The 24,648-nt window shown below is 43.0% G+C and overlaps 1 protein-coding gene and 1 pseudogene across 1 annotated transcript; both read left to right on the top strand.

The window, feature by feature from the left end:
* LOC147418223 (uncharacterized) overlaps positions 1-24,648 on the top strand; it is a 90,090-nt pseudogene that overhangs the window by 21,360 nt on the left and 44,082 nt on the right.
* LOC147418224 (uncharacterized) lies at positions 11,034-13,364 on the top strand. The gene is made up of 8 exons (XM_086507013.1): positions 11,034-11,193; positions 11,285-11,552; positions 11,640-11,653; positions 11,930-11,970; positions 12,045-12,102; positions 12,193-12,306; positions 12,402-12,965; positions 13,055-13,364. Exons 1-8 carry the CDS (start codon positions 11,142-11,144, stop codon positions 13,285-13,287), a joined length of 1,344 nt encoding a protein of 447 aa, XP_086363139.1. The 5' UTR covers positions 11,034-11,141; the 3' UTR covers positions 13,288-13,364.

Genomic DNA, 24,648 nt, shown 5'->3' with positions numbered 1-24,648 from the left:
ACGGGCTGAAATCTGAAAATGCTTATCTGCTGAATTCTAACTCTATGTCGGTGATGATGTCGATGACGAGGAATGCAACGACGACGCGCTGAAAACGCAGATGCTGAAATCTGCGTTTTCCGGGCTGAATCTGCAAACTTCGCGGGATTTGACCGTGTGCTGCGGAAAGGTGAGATCTGCGAGGTTCCAGGGTTCTACTGCGGAGTGTGACTGCTGAAAACTGAAAACGCTGATGCTAACTAAGGTACTGTCGCGATGAATCTGCAAAACGCTGAGTTGCTTTGTTGATGCAAAAATGCTAGGGCTGATTTCTTCTGCTAGGGGAAATCTACTATCGCTAGGGCTAATCTGCTGTCGTGAAGTGGTTCTGCTGTGTCTGCTAATGCCGAAGCTTCTCTGCAATGCAAAAACGCCAAGGCTGAACTGTCTTGTAAAAAACGCTAGCTTTGATGCTGTGTTGGAAAAACGCTAGGCCATGCTTGGGGGTCCTGCTGAGAAGGTGCCTGTTGAGCAAGCCTGTGCTCCTGCTGTCTCTTCTGCCAGAGAAAGTGCTAGCTCTGGTTTGCTTATATATTACCTGTCCATCAAGGAGGCCCCGATCCGCGCCACATACCCATCCTACTAAGGCTGGCGATGCTCGACAGGTAGAGACATAGGGAGCACAGTCGGATACCTCGTCTAAGACGGGTGCCTTGACAGAGGAGGGCTGCAAGCAGGTTCGTGGTCATCGTCGTTGCCATGGATCAACATGTCAGTTTGGCGCCCTTGGTGGTCGGCCTACATCGGGCCAGCAATAGTGGGTTCCCACAGGGAACCGTTTCGACCCTTTACAGCAGTGTTGTTTTTTCTTTCGCTTTTCGGGCCTGGGGGTAGAGGTCCCTGTTAAACACGCTACCCAAGTCAACAGAATGGTGTAGTTGTTTCATTGCATTGTTTCTGGCGGATACCAGATTCGCATCTGAAGGCAATCGCGATAAGGATGAGCCGGCGGATACCCCCTCTACCTCAGTTTTGCCATCGACAGCCCCTCCCCCCCCCCCCCCCCCCCCCCCCCCCCCCCCCCCCCACGTGCGCTTCATCGTCTATTCCCTCCCATACCCCGCCGCCGGCCCAAGGGATTGATCACTTCGCGGCAGCAGCTCTCTCTTGGCAGTGCATTTTCCACAAGCCGTCTGCTGGTGCAGGCGTCGCCCTTTGCGGCAGTCCCTTGTGGGCCGACCAGTTTTGATCTATCGCAGCTGGGACTTCTTCGACTACAACTTTACACTTTTTCTTGGCGACTCTTCTCTCGACCTTGAGGTGGCTTGCTTCAGAGTCCATGTACTATTTCTAGCAACTAGAGGGGCAAAGGCCCTAGACACAGCGGTTGGGTTCTCTTTCCCAGTGTGTGGCAGGGATCAAATTGAGTGGACTATGCATAGAGTGCTGAATTGTCTTCATGTTCAAGCTCTCGAGTTCTCTCACCACACCGGAGACTTGGGGGTGATAGATTTTATATAAACACTGTGGCCATTGGCCAAGCTCTGTGTGACACCACTAGATACAGCGGGATGTAGACACATTGTGGTACACTTTTTTGCAGACAGACAAAGTGCACGTTGGTATGTATATGTTCATGAGGATTCTTGAATAGAGAATGTAGCTCTACGGACTGCACGCCCAGCTTGGATGTGGGTCCCCGATAGGCACTCCAGACACGACTTTCTCGAGGTCGCTCGGATGCGGATTACTCCCCATCGAAGCCTGCCTCGAAGATTGCAAGATTGGCTGTAGTAGCAGCATCGGCCTTCTCTCATTGACCCCATGAGGATTGTCTCATGAAATGTGCAGGGGTTAGGTGGACCTCAGTTTCTACGCGAGAGAGGTCGACTCAGACAGGAGCTTCAGAGATGCCTTGTGGGTGGAGCGATTGATAGGCTTATGCTCCAGGAGCATCACTTGTGTGAGAGTCACATCAAGCGCTGTGGACGGATCTTGTTTGGTCGCTATGAAACCTTTTTTGGTCAGTTACTTTTGGTCCTGGTGGCATTCACGGAGGTGTATATATGCATCATGGGCAGAGGCATTAGTGTGCCATGCAGGGCCCATTGGATGACTATGCAGATACATGGCTGCCTTGTTGGTTTTCTGAACATTTATGCGCCCAAGCATGCAAGGGCACGGGTTGAGTTTTGGTCACATTTGGTGGAGAGCAATGGTGCATTGAAGAGATTTCAACATGCTTGAGGACTCCTCAGATAGGATTAAGGGCAGTCATGCTACTGTACATGGGGCTGAGTTGGCTGTTTGGGAACGGCTATGTATGACCTTGCAGATTTCGGATGTTTGGCAACATGTTGGCTTTGCAGAGTGCAGGTTTGGAGCGAGCTTTGCGAGCGACCTGTGGAGCGAGCTTTTGGGTTTTCTCGTGCCACGTGGCTGGTGTGCCCTAAAAAATCTCACCTTCAAAGCTCTCTTCCGACAGAAAAAGCTCACTCTTGAAGCTTTCCATCCAATCAAGAAAGCTCACTTAAAAAAATATTAAGATCTTTTGCAAGATCGCTCCCTACTTCAATATGGCATAGGTACCAACTTGTGTGTCCTTATTTTTTTGCCATGAAGGAAAGTAGGTCCTCCTTCCATCCTATCACCGTGTCTTTGTTTACTTGAAGTGCGCAATCTGCTATACCTTTGTTTGACATGTGAAGAGGAAGCTTTTCTGTGTGTATGTGTGTATGTGAATTGCATTTATAAAACTAGGTATAAATAAGTAGGCTCAAAAATTTTTGTAGTATGAATGTGAGAAGCTCTCAAAATTCTTTTGTCGTCTCAAGCGAAATACAAATTTGCATTGAAATGTTAAAAAAAAAACGTGGATGTTGCATGCTCTTCCGATTGTCATGCCCTAAAAGGTACTCATATATCACCACTATTTAATCATCCTTAACTCTTGTGGCACCAAGACACAACAAAGGAAAGATACCGCAAGTGGTGGACTCAAGTTTTGAAGTGATACCTTACCCATTTTTGATTTCTTAGTATTAGACTTGAGAGCATCATTCTTGCTAAGTTTTTCACATGCTTGGAGTCTTAATAAGTTGTCTCAAGAAAATAACTATTTTGCACTACTTTGTAAAATCCAGCTAATGTGCATGTTGCTTGCTCTTTCAATTGACTAGCCTGAGAGGTAGTCATGTATTACCACTAATTAATAATCTTTAACTCTTGTGGCATGAAAACACCAACGATAGTAGTTAAGTTAGATAGTTTGAAGATTCACCACCAACAATCCAAGGTCATTGAACAACTCAAGATTTAAAACTATAAGGGTTGCACTGATAAAAAACAATCAACATAAACCGAACAACAAAAACAGGCCAATTCTAAGATCTTAACAATAATATTTCCATCAATTTCTCAACACATGAGTGAGGAGTACTAACACAATTACAAAAATCAATAAAGTCACAATTTACTCTCAGTGGAGATCTCTAATGAGGAGTTTGATTGAAAGACATGAAATTTCCACAATCTAGAAGGTGTGACGCGCATTGAACACGCGTGCAAGGTTCTCATTTGTGAGCTTACATTGATGGATGAACATGTCATGGTTTACATCCAACCCAAAGATACGTGAGAAGATATAGTAGATGGGTTTGCATGCTATGTACGGTCATCCTTGTGCTGCTCGATCTGCAAAGTCTCTACATGTACACATGGGGTTTTTGGTCAAGTGCACTTCATACACCTCATCATGTACAAGTGAACTCGACCTTCTCACAACTCTTCAGCTAAGCATCATATGATTATATACATATGGGGTGACTTATGATCGCTTTCACTTAGTGTTTTGCCAAAGAGAAGCTCACTCTAGCATGCATAAATCTTGAGAGCTTTCATTGAGCATAACTCACAAAGGCTTTTGCACACAAAGGTTAAGCTTGGCACAAGGCAATTGGAGTTAGTCATTTTTCTTTCTAGTAATACCCAATTGTTATAGGTGATTGGAGGTGATTATGATTGCATATTTGAGCTTAATTGCAAGATATGTCTTGAGAAGTAAGGTGAAAGAGGGTGGGAACTAGACTTTGATCTAGTAGGTCAGTAAAATTAGTAAATAAAAAGGGTATCTAGAGATGATCCATATAGAAATTTATAAATGGTGGATAATGAGGGTGGAAATCTCAACGAGATAGAATTATTTTTTGGTCCATTCTAAAAAAAATGGTGATTTGGTTCTTCCATTGTTTGCATGTCAAGACTCCCTTACCTTTTCCTCATACATTTAAGTAGATATGCTTTTGCTTTGGATTAGAATCTTCCCAAAGTTGTTAGGTGTTTTTTTTTTTCATACTATTTATAATGGCAATCATAGCTAGAAGTGCATTTAAATAAATAGGATAGTAAAAAACATACCTTTATTGAAATAAAATAACTATAAAAACTGACACTTATTAATGGTGCCCACTTAGGGTTAGGATTTTTGGGCAAGTACACTTTTTAGGAGTACGTATGCATGTCCAATTTGATTTTGTTTTGGGCTATACTTAGACCAAAAAACAATGTTGATAGGAATTGAAACCTAAAGCAAACACAACATATAATGCAAACAACAACACATAAATATTTGCAAGCACCACACACCACACACATAAATTGGGAATCATAATGGCACCATCTAGTTTTGTGGACCACAAACTGAGGCACTTGGGAAGGGGGGGCGGAGACGGAGAGAGAGAGAGAGAGAGAATATATGACTTTGCGGTGATAAAACTTTTAATAAAAACTCTTTGAAAACTTCAACTACACAAGAAAGAGAGCATAATAATGACTTAATCAAACTAATCACTTGAACTTGAAAATCACAAGCTTTGACTTTGCCATTGCATAGATGGGCTCCTTAGATCAAACCACAACATGCATAGAACCAATTTATCATAATGCTTGCAAGAACTCATCAAAACCCTTAACCACAACTAAAACTTACACTCAAGAGAACCATGACATGCACTATCTCGGCGCTAGGGGAGTCTTCTTCACCTTGCCACCGTCTTTTTGCAACTTACCAAGGGCTATGGCCACAATCACGCTCATATACTAATCCAAGGTAGCACCAATCACATGAAAAACAAAGAGAAACTTGAAAAATTATGATGCATGGGTGTCATGATAAGTAGTTGACAAGATGAAAGAAAAATTGCAACAATATGGAGCTCAATCACATCTTTAGATCCACCAAATGGAAGCTTAAACAAGTAGAAATAGGGCCACACAATACTCCCCTCACTCTTGACTTCTCTAGCTAATGTGCATGTTGCACGCTCTTTCAATTGTCCTAGCCTGAGAGGTACTCATGTATTACCACTAATTAATAATCTTTAACTCTTGTGGCACCAAACCACCAATGTTAGTAGTTAAGCTAGATAGTGTGAAGTTTCACCAACAATCCAAGGTCATCGAGCAACTCAAGATTTAAAAATAGAAGGGTTAAATTGATGAAAAGGAATTAACACAAACCAAACAACAAAAACATGCCAATCCCTAGATCTTAGCAAAAATATTTCCATCAATTTCTCAACACATGAGTGAGGAGTACCAACAAAATTACAGAAATCAATAAAGTCACAATTGTACTCCCAGTGGAGATCTCTAATGAGGAGTCTGATTGAAAGACATGAAATTTCCACAATCTAGAAGGTGCGACGTGCATTGAACACGCGTGCAAGGTTCTCATTTGTGAGCTTGCATTGATGGATGAATATGTTATGGTTTACATCTAACCCAAAGATACGCAAGAAGATATAGTAGATGTGTTTGCATGCTATGTATGGTCGTCCTTGTGCTGCTCGATCTGCAAAGTCTCTACATGTACACATGGGGTTTGTGGCGATGTGCACCTCGTACACCTCATCACGTACAAGCGAACTCAAAGTCCCCACCATAAACCTCTCATGTTGTTTGTTTTTCTTTGATTACAACATGCTCCTCAATCTTAGCCTCCATAGATATTGCAGAGTCAATTCTTTTGGCTGCAACGGCTGAGACACCTGGACGATACCACATGTTTGTCGGCTCATTTGCTAGCCTCTTTTGAATCTTAAATCCTCCTTCCTCTAACATCTTCATTTTATCTAGAGTCAAATTTGTTCCTTTTTCCATAGGCCATGTGTTTGGCACTTGCCATGGACAATGGGTTATTGTGTTGCAAATTTGCCATGTGTGATCCACACTATCGTTGCAAAACCACATGTGCTGGGCTTTTGATCCACGACCTTTCCCTCCCTCATTTCCATTGTCCCAAGTTCTAATGCCCCAAAATGATGGTGCTACTACACCCATTCCAGTGTTTCTAATATTCGTTTGCCATTTTCCTGCTTGACCACCCAGCCATCCTTGACATTATACTCTGCTACCTCTAGGGACTCTTCGAATTGCCCACATTGTTTTGTGAATATCAGATTCTTCAGTAATCATATCTTCATTTTTATCGTCTTCCATGATTGTTGGTGTCGCTTGAGACGTATTTCTTCCCCGCCTTGGTAGATTTTGAGTGACATACTCTGGTCTATGGGAAGCATTTTCCTCCTCTTGTGTCACAGAACTAGTCGTTCTTCGCTTTCGTGTTACTGTGATATTATCCCCTTCGACATGAGGCCGTTGGTAAATTGGGGTTCCCCCAATCGCCTCATCTACCTCTCGAGAAAGTGTTGTAGCAGCTGGAGCACGCCCTTGTGACATCCGCCTTGCTAGTTTTTCTGCAGTAGGTCAAGCCCCATGGTATCTACCTTCCACAAATGCCAGCATCTTCACGCTGCAGCAACGAGTTTGCTAGATCAGAAACACTTGCATCATACACACTGAGCATTTGTTTGTTTCCTTCTCCTGCTAGCCAACTTGCATGTTTTGTCTCAGATAAATTTGTTGTCGGAATGAATGTAATGTCTTCTGGATCCTGAAAACATTTCCCATCATTATTTCCATAAAAAAATTGTTCAAAATTTGACCAACGATAACACGCACACTACATCTACTTACAGCCACTAGAAACTTCCTCCAATGTGGATAGCGAACATGCCACCAAATCATCCAACAATCCATTTGGGGAATATTTAGATCCGAAACCTTGCTAGAAGCCCACCAAGCACAGATCCGTCTATACATGGTTGTAGCTTCTTCCTCACTCCAAGCGCAACGCCACATTTCACAAAGCCTTTTGTGTTCGTCTTGAAAGTTCTTGTTTACAACTGGTTAGTGTGAATATTTAGGCTTTGTTCCCAATGAAACAAACATGAGCGTTCTCTACCATCCATCACATTTTGCGGTCCTCCGTTGAAAACAGTTCTAACTGCTCTCCAGTTTGCAGCGGCTTGCTCAGCCATGAACCCTCGAAAATCTGCTGGCAAATGTCCATTACCCAGCATCACTGCATTCATCATCTCCCAGAACATGACCTAGGATTTTGTATCCTCTTCTTTCATTTCACATATTGCTATAGTTTTCATCTCTTGGATCCTGCAATACAATATAAGACAAACTCATTTTGAGAAGCAATGACTCGACTGATTGTATTCACACAAACGTACGTTGGATCGTACACATGTGCTGCCATGGTTTTTCAACCGGACACCCTTCTAACATGATCAAAGCAAACCCAACTCCTACGTAGATCACCGGATCCATCCCGACGTATTCTATTAACTAGCTCAATTCCAGAACCAGGTCCAGTGGTTGACATTTTGAAAACATGACATCTTCTATCTTGGTTAGTACTTTGACCAGGAAATAAAATTCTGTGGAAAAAAGGATATCCGAAAGTGCTTTTTAATTTTAGTAGCTGTGTTTCAATACCAACAGCAATCTTGCTACCACTGGCCTCCTTCATCATTTGTTTGAATCTACATTAAACAAAATGTGTAAGTGCCTAAAAATGAACAGGAAATATGTTTATAGTTAAACTAGTTACAGGAAAAACCTTTGAATATGCACCAAGGGTCTCATCTCTTCCCAAAATGACAAGAGCTCATTGCTATTTAATTCACCACCATCCTCTCGTATGACACCTCCCATCACCGTTTATTTAGCAAGATTCAATTGCATCTGTCTTGGTCCTGCTGAGGGTACATTGGAAATGACACGGGACACAAGTTCACGTGTTCTTATAATAGCAGACCTCAGCACTCCTTTGGCCACTGGATGATTGTGTGTACCTTGATGAATGAACGAACGAGTCTTGTTGCTATCTGTTAACACATAATATACATAGCATGGGAAATCCTGTAACATTATTGGTGCTGTAATGGAAGCAAGCGAGAGAACCATTTGCATTGCTTTTCATACCAATTGATGGGATGACATGCAAAATCCATGCTGTCTCATTTGGTTCACCACTATGGGCTCTAATGGGACACATGGGGTTATTGCACATCAGATATCCGCCACATTTACTTCTCCTCACCACAGCAGGAAACTTCATTCTAGTTTGCACCGGCTTCACCCAACAATGACCATCATATTTTTGTTCCATCCCCACCATAGTTGAGCCTCCATCACAAACAGGGGGCAATTCGTATACGCAATTTCCATTGTAGTGATGTGGAATCTCATCAACTTGTTCAATAATTTCACAGCTTAAAATAATTCTGCTCAATCTGTGATACTTGTGCTTGGAAAGAAGAATGCACTGCAGAGTGCTTTCTGCATCAGCAAAATCAGGTGCAATACTCTCAAAATTCTCCATTTTCTGATCCATTACATGTTTGCCATGGCAACCAAGGAAGCCAAAGTCCTTTACTATTTCTTCATTGCAACTTTCACTCAAAACATCATATTCAAAGGATGGACGAATTGGTTTTTCATCAAGTGCATCCGAAGAACTTGATGATATATCGATAATAGGCTCTTTGTTCTTTTTCTGAAAAATGTGAGGTGTCATATTATTTGAGGATCCTTTGTTTTGAATGATCAAGAACTTCTTTGCAAAAGTCAAATCCAACACAAAGTGGAAATCCCTCCCTATCATGACACCATCCGTGACACGAGTCTGAATCTCACCCTCAGGAGCAGGCACAAGAGAAAACACCTCAGAGTTGCTTGACCCTCCATGATCTTTTGGGTTGAGGATAGCATATCTCTGTGAACAATCAATAGCAATAGGTTGTGAAGTAGTAGAGCCCAAAAATAAACTCACCATATGAGGAGAATTCATAACACGAGACTTGTTGATAAACCAGTGATATTTAGGATAGATTAATGCTCTATTTATAGACAAATAGGTTGCATCTTAATAGAAAACACGAGGCTTTTTTACCCCTTTCTATCAACCAATTTTTACCCCAATTTTTATCCTACTCTAGCTCCTTTCTACCCCGTACACTATAGTATTGCAGCGCATCCCACTCGTGGCATCTTTGCCCTTTAATAGTAAATAAACTAACTATTGCTAATTGTAGTGGAACTTCCTTTTCATCCACGGCACTGAGCAACTCATCTCAAGTAAGCTACTTGAAGTGCGTTAGCAGGTCGAATCGACAAAGACTTCGATGGATAGGTCATCCCAATTACATCTAGGCACAAAGAGTGAGATGACAGTTTCGGGTACTAGAGTTGAATCTGTTAGTACATATGATCGAAAGCGGAAGAGTAAGAAAGAAAATCTTGCTAAAGAACACATCCGAGATGAATCAATAACATGCACATTTGAGAGAGAAGAATCTGAAGAGGAGCTTCATGATGAAGAGATTGAAGCATACATTGAAGAGGGAGCTAATGCTGGGGGAGAATTTCCCATGAATAAGGACGTTACCCTTCGTCAAGACATGCTTTAAAGCATCTCACAAAATTAAAAGTAAGTTGTCCTTCATAACTCTAAATGGATCACCACCTTTTAAATTTATCTTTGCATTTATCTTGAAATGACCTTGAGCAGGATGAGCGAGAACAGTTGTTGCCTTGGGTGCCGCTTTGTCGTCTCTTGAAATTGGAGAAGGCAAGGCAGGTTAGTTGGGATCCCAAGAGACTACAGCCTCTCACAGAGGCATTTTTAACAGAGGGATACTTTGAGCCAAAGGGTTCATTTATTTGTTTTGTTGATGCTCCTGGTCATCCGACAGTACTAGTACCCAGCGAGATTACAGAGCAGTGGGATGAGTTGTGGCACCTTGCCAATGAAGATTTTGAGCGTGAAATTTTTGATACATGTTGGAGTGATTTGAGTGGTAAGATGTTCTATACTTGGGATGGGAATCATCGCCTCGCAGCTTGGATGGGAGGTTTGCAAACATGTAAGTTTCTCTTGTCTTTGCAATTATCAAATCCGGTTGTCAATCAATACATTGTTTCAAAGATACTTACGTGCAGCTTCGGCTTATCAAAATGACGCTTCAATGCATCCTAGAGTTCGAGTAGAGCTTGTGAAGGTGGATGATAAAAATGAGACAGATATGTTGAGCACTGTGATGCGCATCAATAGGCAAGTGTAACCACTATTGATCATTTCTAAGCTTCTTCTAAAATGCATAATTTTGTTGACATGTATTTTGTGGTGATTTGTAGGTTGAAGTCACCACTTCTTACACTGACATGTTGTGGATGGTGCGTGCAATGGGCTTAGCTTCGAAAGATGCCTTGGTTAACAAGATACATTTCACAGTCTACAAATGGATGCAATTAGATATTGAAAAGAAAGTTGGAAAGAAAGCGTGGTATAACGTTCCAATGGCAGTGATGTCACAATTGCTTAATCCGGTAAGTATACGTTATTATGTAGTTTTCATTCACTCAACGTGCACATTTCAAAGGTTGGAATGCATTGTAGGACAAGTACGCTATAGCCTTGAAACAACTACAAGCTGAAAAGGACACTATGCTACCTTCGGAGTTTCAACAACGCTACAAGAAAGCTTTTTTTGAGGCAGATGGTCCGAGCAAGAGGAGGACAAAGCAGGCACTCGCTATTGTTGATCCCAATCTAGGCGATGAATGGTGGAGGTAAGAAAGTGTATTGTGGATCACTACTCTATGTCTAGTGTTGATTTGATTATATGTTCAGAACCCTGCGGACTATTGAATGGACTAACCGGCCCAAGTGGATTACTGAGGATAGATTGTACGTTCTGGCATGTGCTGATCTGCCTCCTGAGAAGAAAACTTACATTCTTCGAGCAATGGCCTCTTCTGATCCTATAAATGTCAAAAGTTTGGATATTCCACAGACAGGTATTATCGTTCGTTTTTTTTTTTTGTAGAATAAAAAATGACATGTTTCACTCAATGTAATTGACATTATTCTCTCTGTCCTTTATTGCAGCTGACTATGTCTCGTTCCGTGATTGGATGCGTGTGGAGGTTCTATGGAACACCATAGAGCGCGAAGCTCGTTTTCTATACAACAACATGAGAAATATCACATCCAAGCTTGGTCCAGGAGAGATGCTTGATTCCTTTCTAGAAGAAGCAAAGTTGACTCACAGAATTGAGGTATTCCAATACGAGCTTGAAAAATTTAAATCTTTGGGAAGAGGTAGCCCTGACCTTAAGAAAGCACTCACAGACGCCGGTCAAAGATGTCTTTGCAGGTTGGAATATTGCTCTTGGCACTTCTGTCATTGGGAGAGCTCAACGTAGAAAGAAGCAAATTGGTCTAACATCTTCTGATTTTGTAGGTGGTTGACCAGGCGTAACTTCAACGTTAGAAGCTCTCGGACTCTATCTGACGTCTTGGATATCTCAAAGAAAGATACTATTTTCAACCCAGCGCAATTGGCACGTAACTTCAACAAAACAGTTTATTACTCGTGCCCTTGGTTTCTTGAGTATAAAGAGGGCAAATTTCCTGCCAGTGAAGAACTGCAGCATAACAATGCTATCAAGGAGAGGGAGGAACGTGCACGGAGGACTGCCTGGGTGGAGACGCCGGAAACACCTACAAAAACCACTACAACAACAAAAACAGCCCCTTCATCTGATAAAGTCGGCCAAGTATCGTATTCTAGAGTATGTTTTGATCTTGGAACGTTACAAATGCATCATTTTGAAACTATGACTTCGCTAAGAGTTTTTTGTTGCAGACCGGGACTCCAAAAGACATGGGAAAGAAACCGTCCTCAAGCGAATTAAAGAAAAGAAGTGAGTTGTAAATGTATGACAAAATCTGTAATTGAAAAGAATCCGAGAATCTTGTTTTTACGAGAACCGTTTTAATGACCTTTAATATAGAGCATGATGCGGTTTGGCCAAATGAAAAAGAGCTCAAAGAATTCTCCCAATCCTTGGAGCAATTGTTAGATCATCATGAGGGAGATCAGCAGATGGTGGCGAGCGATGATCTAGGTTTTTGTAAGACCTTTTTGAGAATCTTAATGCTATCATCTTTTGAGGTGTATTTTGTTGACCAACTACTTTGTTTTCTTGGTTGTGTTCTTCAGTGTTCGACGAGCAGAATGTGTCTATCTCCTTCTTGGATACAAGCATGGAAGAAAATGAGATTGTTGGCTCCATGCTGGCATGCATCGAAGGCCAAGTGAAAAAGGACGACCGTGTGTATGTCCGAGATGGGGTTTGGGTGGCTGTCTCAGTGTCCGCTTCATTCATGTTCTTGCCTCCAAATTGCCTTGTGCATGGTATCCCGTTGTCATCTACACAGGAATGGAATGACATGGACGTTTGTCAATTCGGCAAAGTTGCACGTCTGAGTTTTTTGACAGCAGATGACAATGGCATATTTGTTGTTGTTTGCATACCTATCCAACATCAAATGGTACATGATGTTGCAATAGCCACAGGCTGGGAGCCAGCATACACTACAGTCACAGTTTGCAAGACACCAGTATGCAAGGATGTTAATATGATTGTAAGATCACTTCTTCTTACCGTTTTCAAGAGAAACCAAGCCCCAATTGCTGAAGTGCTGAAACCCGATGAGGACACATGGCTGGATACAATCCAAGAGAGCGAATGGACCATGCAAGAAGATGGAACACCATTGAGAGGTACGTCCTTTTCTGTAATTGCTTTTACTGTGTAGCTTTGTTGCTTTCTCGACTTGTCTTCTATTCTCACAAGTCCTCTCGTCGCGCAGGAGGAATGGAACGTGGGCATTGCTATTTGTATCAAATGTTGAACATGTATACCAAGAAGGGAGATGTGGTAGTGCAATATGGAGGAGACACAGGTGTTCTTGCATTGCTTGGTAGCCATATGGGACGATACTTCACAATCATGGAGAGTAGTAAAACATTTTTGGATGAGCTTCCAAAAATTATGAAAGCACAGGCAGTGCGGCTAAGCAAAAGAAAAGCATTAGAACAATGACTATGGGATATGGACAAACACTAGTTGTCTACAATTATATTTGAGATGTACAATTTGAAAAGTTGTAATAACCTATCTAGTGGTTCACGACGGATTCATACTGTCGATTACATTCTATTTCTTGTTTTTTTGTGACATTGTAATGCCTTTAAATGTGAATATGTGTTTGCCATTGCAAATATTGGAAGTTTTGTATGTAAAATGTTTTCTTCCTTCTTCGTATCATGATATTGTAATGTGAAACAATGTGATAATGTGTTGAACAAAGACAAAAAAACGTAGTGGATTCCAGAGACACTGTACAATCCTCTAATTGGTGCGAGAATGGAGTTGAGGAGACATGTTTAGTATCAAGGTGTTCGGACGCTCGAAACACTCGGATGTTGTTCAGAGAGGGACAGATGTAGTTCGTTTTAGAGGGAGCTCAGTGAGGTTGCGTCGGCATTAGCAACATACATCTCTAATCTTGATGCACTTGGGTTGCCTTGGCTACAAGATTCGAAGGCGACGGAAAAACGCAGCAGATTTTAGAGAAAACGGGCATTCCTCTCAGAGGCAAGCGAGGAGGGGTTTTCTTGGGGAACGAAAAACATGGATTGCATTTTTTCAAGGTGTTAATAAGGCATGTTTAGTGTCAAAGTGATCGAACGCTCAAAACACTGAGTTATTGGTCAAAGAGGGACAGATGGAATGCGTTTCAAAGGGAGTTGAGTGAGGCTGCGACGCCCTATATACGGAGAGCCAACCTTGGTAAGTGGGTTTAGATCACGTATACCCATGGCATGAGCAATACACACCACTGATCTAGTTGCATTTGGGTCCCCTTGATGAGAAGATTCGACGGTGATAAAAAAACGCAGCAGACAGATGGTGTGCGTTTCAGATAGAGTTGAGTGCGTTTCAAAGAGAGTTGAGTGAGATTGCATCAGCCTATATGAAGAGCCGGTCTTGAGTAAGTAGCAAACAACAATGATCTAGCTACGTTTGGGTCACCTTAGCTAAAACATTTAACGACGACGAGAAATTGCAGCAGATTTCAGAGAAAATGCGGATTACTCTCATAGTGGAGCCATGAGTGATTCCCTTGGCAAACGAAGCACATGGATTGCATGTTTCCAAAGTATTCAGGAGGCATGTTCAGTGTCAAGGTAGTCGGACGCTCGGAACACTCAAATGTCGGTCAAAGAGGGACAGATGGAGTGTGTTTCAGAGAGAGTTGAGTGATGCTATGTTGGCCTATACGGAGAGCCCGTCACGAGTGAATAGCACACAACAATGATCTAGCTGCGTTTGGGTCACCTTAGCTACAAGATTGGACGGCGACGAGAAAACGCAGCGGATTTCAGAGGAAATGCGAATTCCTTTCATAGTCGAGCCATGAGTGATTCCCTTGGCACACGAAGCACACGGAATCCATGTTTCCAGAGTATTGAGGATGCATGTTTAGTGTCAATGTGGTCGGACACTGGGAACACTCAGATGTTGGTCAAAGAGGGATAGATGGAGTGCGTTTCAGAGGTAGATGAGTGAGGCTACGTTGGCCTATACAGAGAGCCGGTCTTGGCAAGTGGATTTGGATCCCATGGAGTGAGCAGCACACAGCAAAGATCTGGCTGTGTTTGGGTCGCCTTTGCTACAAGATTCGACGGCGACGGAAAAACGCAACAGATTTTAGATAAAACGTGCATTCCTCTAAGAGGCAAGCGAGGAGGGTTTTTCTTGGGGAACGAAAAACATGGATTGCTTTTTTTCAAGGTGTTAATAAGGCATGTTTAGTGTCAAAGTGGTCGAACGCTCAAAACACTGAGTTGTTGGTCAAAGAGGGACAGATGGAGTGTGTTTCAAAGGGAGTTGAGTGAGGCTGCGACGGCCTATATACGGAGAGCCAGCCTAGGCAAGTGGGTTCAAATCACGTATTCCCATGGCATGAGCAATACACACCACTGATCTAGTTGCATTTGGGTCGCCTTGACTAGAAGATTTGACGGCGATAAAAAATGCAGCAGACAGATGGTGTGCGTTTCAGAGAGAGTTGAGTGAGGTTGCATCAGACTATACGAAGAGCCGGCCTTGAGTAAGTAGCAAACAACAATGATCTAGCTACATTTGGGTCACCTTAGCTAAAACATTTGACGACGATGAGAAATCGCAGCATATTTCAGAGGAAATGCGAATTCCTCTCATAGTGGAGCCAGGAGTGATTCCCTAGGCAAACGAAGCACATGGATTGCATGTTTCCAGAGTAATCATGGTGCATATTTAGTGTCAAGGTGGTCGGACCTTCGGAACACTCAAATGTTGGTCAAAGAGGGACAGATGGAGTGTGTTTCAGACAGAGTTGAGTGAGGCTGCGCCGGCCTATACAGAGAGCCGGTCACGAGTGAGTACAACAATGATCTAGCTGCGTTTGGGTCACCCTAGCTACAAGATTGGACGGCGACGAGAAAACGCAGTGGATTTCAGAGGAAATGTGAATTCCTTTCATAGTCGAGCCAGGAGTGATTCCCTTGGCAAACGAAGCACATGGACGGACGGAACACTCAGATGTTGGTCAATGAGAGACAGATGGAGTGCGTCTTAAAGGGAGTTGAGTGAGGCTGCGACGGCCTATATACGGAGAGCCAGCATTGGCAAGTGGGTTTAGATCACGTATACCCATGGCATGAGAAATACACACCACTCATCTAGTTGCATTTGGGTCGCCTTGACTAGAAGATTCGACCGCGATAAAAAAACACAGCAGACAGATGGTGTGCGTTTCAGAGAGAGTTGAGTGAGGTTGCATCAGCCTATACGAAGAGCCGGTCTTGAGTAAGTAGCAAACAACAATGATCTAGCTACGTTTGGGTCACCTTAGCTAAAACATTCGACGACGACGAGAAATCGCAGCAGATTTCAGAGGAAATGCGAATTCCTCTCATAGTGGAGCCAGGAATGATTCCCTTGGCAACGAAGCACATGGATTGCATGTTTCCAAAGTATTCAGGAGGCATGTTTAGTGTCAAGGTGGTCGGACGCTCGGAACACTCAAATGTTGGTCAAAGAGGGACAGATGGAGTGTGTTTCAGAGAGAGTTGAGTGAGGCTACGTCGGCCTATTTGGAGAGCCGGTCACGAGTGAGTAGCACACAACAATGATCTAGCTGCGTTTGGGTCACCTTAGCTACAAGATTGGACGGCGACGAGAAAACGCAGCAGATTTCAGAGGAAATACGAATTCCTTTCATAGTCGAGGCAAACGAAGCACATGGATTCCATGTTTCCAAAGTATTGAGGATGCATGTTTAGTGTCAGTGTGGTCGAAGGCTCAAAGCACTGAGTTGTTGGTCAAAGAGGGACAGATGGAGTGCGTTTCAAAGGGAGTTGAGTGAGGCTGCGACGGCCTATATACGAAGAGCCAACCTAGGCAAGTGGGTTTAGATCATGTATACCCATGGCATGAGCAATACACACTACTGATCTAGTTGCATTTGGGTCGCCTTGACTAGAAGATTCGACGGCGATAAAAAAACGCAGTGAACAGATGGTGTGCGTTTCAGAGAGAGTTGAGTGAGGTTGCATCAGCCTATACGAAGAGCTGGTCTTGAGTAAGTAGCAAACAACAATGATCTAGCTACGTTTGGGTCACCTTAGCTAAAACATTTGACGACGACGAGAAATCACAACAGATTTCAGAGGAAATGCGAATTCCTCTCATAGTAGAGCCAGGAGTGATTCCCTTGGCAAATGAAGCACATGGATTGCATGTTTCCAAATTATTCAGGAGGCATGTTTAGTGTCAAGGTGGTCAGACGCTCGGAACACTCAAATGTTGGTAAAAAAGGGACAGATGGAGTGTGTTTCAGAGAGAGTTGAGTGAGGCTGCGTCGGCCTATACGGAGAGCCCATCACGAGTAAGTAGCACACAACAATGATCTAGTTGCGTTTGGGTCACCTTAGCTACAAGATTGGACGGCGACGAGAAAACGCAACGGATTTCAGAGGAAATGCGAATTCCTTTCATAGTCGAGCCAAGAGTGATTCCCTTGGCACACGAAGCACACGGATTCCATGTTTCCCGAGTATTGAGGATGCATGTTTAGTGTCAATGTGGTCGGACGCTTGGAACACTCATATGTTGGTCAAAGAGGGATAGATGGAGTGCTTTTCAGAGGGAGTTGAGTGAGGCTACGTCGGCCTATACAGAGATCCGGTCTTGGCAAGTGGGTTTGGATCCCGTATACCCATGGAGTGAGTAGCACACAACAAAGATCTGGCTGTGTTTGGGTCGCCTTTGCTACAAGATTTGACGGCGACGGAAAAACGCAGCGGACTTTAGAGGAAACGCGAATTCCTTTCATAGTCGAGCCAGGATTGATTCCCTTTATAAATGAAGCACATGGATTGCATGTTTCCAGAGTATTGAGGAGGCATGTTTAGTGTCAATGTGGTCGGATGCTCGGAACTCTCAGATGTTGGTCAAAGAGGGACAGATGGAGTGCGTTTCAGAGGGAGTTGAGTGAGGCTACGTCAGCCTATACAGAGAGCCGGTCTTGGCAAGTGGGTTTGGATCCCGTATACCCATGGAGTGAGTAGCACACAACAATGATCTGGCTACGTTTGGGTCGCCTTCGCTACAAGATTCGGCGGCAACGAAAAAACGCAGCGGACTTTAGAGGAAATGAGAATTCCTTTCATAGTCGAGCCAGGATTGATTCCCTTGGCAAATGAAGCACATGGATTGCATGTTTCCAGAGTATTGAGGAGGCATGTTTAGTGTCAATGTGGTCGGACGCTCGGAACTCTCAGATGTTGGTCAAAGAGGGACAGATGGAGTGCGTTTCAGAGGGAGTTGAGTGAGGCTACGTCGGCCTATACATAGAGCCGGTATTGGCAAGTGGGTTTGGATCCCGTATACTCATGGAGTGAGTAGCACACAACAATGATCTGGCTACGTTTGGGTCGCCTTCACTACAAGATTCGGCGGCAACGGTAAAACAACGGATTTCAGAGAGAATGTGCATTCCTCCATCTAAAACACACTGTATCTGTCCCTCCTACAGCTATGACGACCCAAACGCAGCCACATCATTGGTGCGTATTGCTCACACCATGGGATCCAAATTCACTTGCCAAGACCGGCTCTCCCTGTAATGCCGAAGCAACCTCACTTAACTCCCTCTGAATCGCACTCCATTTGTCTCTCTTTGACCAACATCTCAGGATTCTAGGCATCCCAACCTTGACACTAAACACGTCTCCTGAAATTGTCTCTTCCATTTCAGAGACAATGCACATTCCTTTCAAAGACGAGCAAGGAGTGGTTCCCTTGGCGAACAAAGCCCATGGAGTGCATGTTTTCAAAGTATTAGGCTGGTCAAAGATCTCTTTTGAAGAATACATAGAAAAAAGCTCGCTCAATGGACAAAGAGCTCAAGAAAAATGCTAGCCAAGCGAGCTATTTTTGTAAGGCCATAGAAAGAAGCTCGCTCCATGGACAAAAAGCTCACTCAAAAAGCTCGCTTTGTACCCTTCCCCCGCTTTGCACAGCCCTTAGACAACCTCTTTCTCTCCAGATTTGACCACAGAGTAGGTGGAGTGAATCTATCCAGGATAGATCGCTTCTATGCTAGTGAGCATTTTTGTGACTTGGGTGGTTCAATTTGCATTTTGGTAGGGACCGCCTTCTCTGATCGCGCGCTAGTGATCCTTACTCTAGCCGACAGAAAGAGGAGTGGCAGTTGTCACAGACTTTGGCACCCCAAGTCGGGAATCCAATACGAAACATAAGAGAATCACCAAAAATATTTCACAACTTTAAAAATAGAGTCGACACGGACCGGCATAGTTCCGTGCCCAAAGGTATTGGCCCCAAAATCTGGCGCCCCTTTCAGTATTTCTTTTTATATTAATTCTTGAGCAAAGTACAACTCCCAGGGGTACCTTGCTCTCAGACTCTGCATCCGGATGCTTTGCAGAGTGAGGCCCCAAGGGTCTATTTATTTTTACAAGGGATGCCCCAAAAGCTTGTAACTCAAAAGCAAGTAGTCCCAAAAGCACTTGTTCCAAAAACTGCCAGAAAAGCAGCCAGCGTACTTTGCAAAATCCGTACAGTACATACAGTCTGCCATGTCATCAGCTATCAGCGCGAATTGCGGAAATCCGTATTGTCCGCCACGTCAACATGTCAGCGTGAATTCCGACATGTCTTGCTGCCATGTCAACATGCCGTACAGTCTGCCACATCATTTGTTGTTGTTGTTGTTGTTGTTGTTGTTGTTGTGTGTGTGTGTGTGTGTGTGTCCGAGCAGTACTGCTACATCATCATTGTGTGACATACTCCTCTCTTGAAAATATTGCAATCGCCCTCGATTACGGCTGCAAAATCAGACATAATCCATAAACCAGTTCAGTAGACACTAAATACCGACGCACTTGACGACACAAATCCAGTACTTATACAAAGATGACAGTCACATCACATCACATTCAGATCATATCACATAGAGTCTAGGACCGTGATTCCTGGCAACGTATTTAGCAATCGCATCTAGATCCGCACTGGATCTCACTGATGCTGGATTGACTAATCCCATATTGTGATCACGTCCATAGATTTCATTTTGATCTAGGAAAATGATTTCTGGCAACGTATTTAGTAATCGCATCTAGATCCATCCCGGATCTCACAGATGTCGAATTAACTAATCCCATATTGCGATCATGTCCATAGATTTCTCTAGACCGAAATGCTGCAATCATTTGGTCAATCATTCCATCTGCACTCAAGCACTGTCGTGTGCGAGTAATCATTTTCGGGGATCCCAATCTATCAATCACACACTGAGTTCATGCTGAACAGAGTGGTTCAATCATTCAGTGCTAGGTGTGTGGCCATCTCATCCCGCAAGAACTCTGGATGCACTCATGACAGTTCTATTGAATCATTCATGATTCAAAATTCATTATCAGGTTCATTCGGGAGCTGTCATTGCTCCAAAATCATCTCATTCTCGTTTCTGTTATCTATTCACAAATAACAGGATCTTCCATAAAACATTAGTTTCAAACTTAAATCAGATTCATCTTTGGAAATTCCTATTTCCAAGTTCTTCATTCACACACTTGGTTCATATTGAACAAAGTGTTTCAATCATCTAGTCATCTTATCTGTTTAGAAGTCTTGATGCACCTAGATCCCTGTGTAATCATCTCATCCCGTAGGAACTCTTGATGCGCTCACAACAATATCTAGTCATCTCATTCATATGGGAATCTTGATGCACTAGAATCATCATCATGAAGGAGTACGAGCGGAAGTGCGACGCGAGAGAGAGTGCGAGAAGAAGAGCACGACGATATGGTGAACTCGCTCTACTGTAATGTGTAGAGCATAGTGAGTTCTTATTAGGTTTTTACAAAAGAATATGTGTACATACCTGGTGGCCCGCCCACTTACCTGGGCGACCACATTGGGCTTTATACCCCAACAACCTCCCACTTAAAGTCCAATGTGGTACTTTAAGTGTGAGAGAAGCTACTATACAAGCTAATATACAAGAGATGTAGAGAAGTGATGTACTACCCTACACCTAACTACTTGCGAAAATGCGCAAAGCTCTTTGAGGGAAGTCCTTTTGTAAGTAGATCAACAGGATTTTCTGTGGTGTGAACTTTGACAAGCTTAAGTTGCTTATCCTCGAGCATTTCCCTGATGAAATGATACTTCACATCCACATGCTTTGTCTTTGAGTGATAAACTGGATTGCGAGCCAATTGTATAGCACTTTGACTATTACAATATAACACAGGCATCTCTTCTTTGATTCCCAAATGTGTTACTAGTCGATTAAGCCAAATTGATTCTTTGCATGCCTCTTATGTTGCAACATATTCAGCCTCTATAGTAGACTGAGTAACACAATCTTGTAATCTAGAACGCCATGATACTGCTCCACCAACCAATGTAAAGACATACCCTGACGTAGACCTTCGGTTGTCTAAGTCACCTGCATAATCTGAGTCTGTAAAACCCTTTACACTTAGCTCCTGACTCCCATAGCATACACGCATACTCTTTGTAGCTTTTAGGTATCTCAATATTCCTTTCACTGCCTCCCAATGTTTCTTGCCTGGGTTTGACATGTATCAACTTACTACTCCCACTGCAAATGCAATGTCTGGGCGAGTAGCAATCATTGCATACATCAAACTACCCATTGCAGACGCATATGGAATCTTATCCATTTCAGCCTGTTCTTCCTCAGACACAGGACAATCTTGTTTGCTAAGTTTCACATATGGTGGCAATGGAACACTCAGTGCCTTTCCCTTCTCCATATTGAAACGTTGCAAAACCTTGTCAATATACTCTGTTTGAGATAACCAAATCAACTTCTTTGATCTGTCTCTCTCAATGCGCATACCAAGTATATGACTTGCCTCACCCATGTCTTTCATGTCAAACGATTTTGCCATCTTTGACTTCAAAGCTGAAATTTCTTCCAAGTGCTTGCCAGCAATCAACATGTCATCCACATACAAAATAAGGATCATCCAACTACCATCCTTAGCCTTCTTTGTATATAGACAGTGATCGAACTCACTACGTTTGTAGCCTTGAGAAAGCATAAACTTGTGGAATTTATGGTACAATGCCCTCGGTGATTATTTTAAGCCATAAAGACTCTTTAACAACTGGCATACCCAATCTTCCTTGCCTTTCTCAACAACACCTTCTGGCTGCTGCATGTAAATTTCCACATCTAAATCACCATGCAAGAACGCTGTCTTGACATCCATTTGGTGCAACACCAAATCTAATATGGCAACCAATGCAAGAAAGCATCTCAATGTAGTCATCTTGACCACCGGAGAGAAGACTTCATCAAAGTCAATGCCTTGTTCTTGCTTAAAGCCCTTGGCAACAAGCCTTGCTTTGTACTTTGGCTGACTATCATGAGCGGTGATCTTATACCTGTAAACCCATTTACGAGGTAGAGCCTTTTTGCCCTGTGGTAATTTAACTAGCTTCCATGTCTTGTTTTTATGCAGAGCTGTCATCTCTGACTGCATGGCCAATTGCCAATTCCCGGAGTCCTTCATTTGCACTGCTTCCTTCTAACATGAAGGATCATTGCAATCAGTCAACATGACATAGTTCATAGATGGAACAAACCTATCAGGAGGTCGCGTGACACGTCCAGATCTACGCACAATAGGTGGCTCAGGCTCAGCCACAACCTGTGGTTCCACTCTATCCTGTCCTTGCTCCTCTTGAGCCCTGAAATTTTGTCTTGCACGTGCAGGTCCATCTTCTTGGAAGACAACTCTTCTAATCTCCTCAACCCTCTCTGGTTTAGAATGATATTTGGATTCATTAAAGTGAACATCATTGCTGCGGACAACCTTTCTGGATTCGGGATCCCAAAGTCTGTACCCCATCTCACCAGAATTACCATAGCCTAGAAAGATGCACTTTCTACTCTTTGGCTCAAGTTTGTTCCTAAATTCCTTTGGAACGTGAGTATATGCCTCACAACCAAAGACTCTGAGATGCTTGTATGAGGGCATTTTGCCTGACCATACCATCTCTAGCACTGAATCCTTCTGCAAAACCTTGCTAGGAGATCTATTTACAAGATGGATAGCTGTTGATACAGCTTCAGCCCAAAACCCATTTGGCGGTTGTGCATTAGACAACATACTTCTGACCTTCTCTTGTATGGTCCTATTCATCCTCTCAGCAACACCATTTTGAGGAGGATTGTAAGGAGCAGTAAGTTCACGTTTTATACGTTTTGACTCACAAAAGTCCCGAAAGGCCTTTGAAACATACTCTCCACCATTGTCAGTGCGTAAGCATTTAAGCTTCTTGCCACTCTGATTCTCCACAAGTGTCACAAACGTTTTGAAAACACTAAACGCTTCATCCTTGTGCTTGAGAAAGTAAACCCATACTTTCCTCGAGTAATCATCTATAAATGTCATAAAGTAAGAAGCTTCCCCTAGAGATAGGTTAGGCATAGGTCCACACAAATCACTATGAACAAGTGCCAAATGTGTATCTCTTCTACTGCTTCTATGCTTATGTGGCTGTTGTGTTTGCTTACCATACAGACAATGTTCACAGAATTCAAAATCATTAAATGAAAAGCCAGGCAAATAACTAGAACGAGACAAGATTTCCATTCCCTTCTTGGACATATGTCCTAACCGGCTATGCCACAAAGAAACGTTCGGCTGCTCGGTTACATTGATTACATTTTTAGAGACATTTGATTCATAAATCATGTAAAGTCCTCCAGACTTTACTCCATGTGCTACTGTCATAGAACCCTTGGATATCTTCCACATGTTCTGTCCAAAAGTGGTGACGTAGTCAGCATCATCAAGTAAACCTGTGCTGATCAAGCTCTTTGTAATTGCGGGAACATGTCTCACATTCTTCAGCGTGAAAGAAGAGCCATTCTGAAACTTCAATTGAATATCTCCAACACCTAAGATCTCAGATGTCTGCCCTTTACCTAGCCGAACATGATCTTTAGTGGTCACATAAGAGGTAAACCACTCCTTGTTTGGAGACACATGAAGTGATGCCCCTGAGTCTATAATCCAGTCACTCAGTGCATTTCCATCAGATGCTGTAAGAAGAGCTGAGTCCATTGTATTCTTCAAGAAGTAGATGTCTCCTGACACTAGACTGTCATCCTCTGCAACAGTGTTTGTCACATTTATTTCTTGAATCTTCACTGAGGACTTGTTCTTCTCACCATGGTCTTCAGCTTTCTCTTTGCCTTTTTCTGCTTTCCATTCTCTGCAGTCTCTTTTCATGTGACCCTTCTTGCCACAATGGTAGCATTCTATGTCACTCTTGCCTTTAGCACTGCGGGACTTGCTACGAGACTGATTCCTCTTTCCACCTTTGTACTTTTCTTTGGTCCTTCCCCTGACAACTAAGGTTGTTCCTTTGCCTTTGTCCATTGTCTTTCTATTGGTTTCTTCAGTAAGCAGACTTCCTTCTACACCTGCTATGTTCAAACCATCTGGAGGTGCAGAATTACTCAAAGCTGTGCGAAAAGTGTCCCAACTTTCCGGCAATGTGATCAACAGGAACATAGCTCTAACAGGTTCATCAAACTTGACACCTTGAGCTGACAACTGACTATAGATTGTGTTGAATTCATTCAGATGATTGGACATAGGTGTCCCTTCTTTCATCTTCAAGTCAACAAGCTTCTTAAGCCAGTATTCCTGTGAAGCTGCACTCTGCTTCTCATAAAGATCACTCAGCTTTAACCATGCTTGATAAGCCGACATCTCATCTGCTACATTGAAGTAAACGCTTTCTGCCAAAGTCAGCATAATGGTAGAAAGTGCCAAT

This window comes from Adiantum capillus-veneris, chromosome 30, assembly GCF_014529385.1.
Source record: "Adiantum capillus-veneris isolate H3 chromosome 30, ASM1452938v2, whole genome shotgun sequence".
Taxonomy (NCBI): domain Eukaryota; kingdom Viridiplantae; phylum Streptophyta; class Polypodiopsida; order Polypodiales; family Pteridaceae; genus Adiantum; species Adiantum capillus-veneris.
Note: the sequence above shows the minus strand (reverse complement) of the source record. Positions and strands in the feature narration are given on the sequence as shown.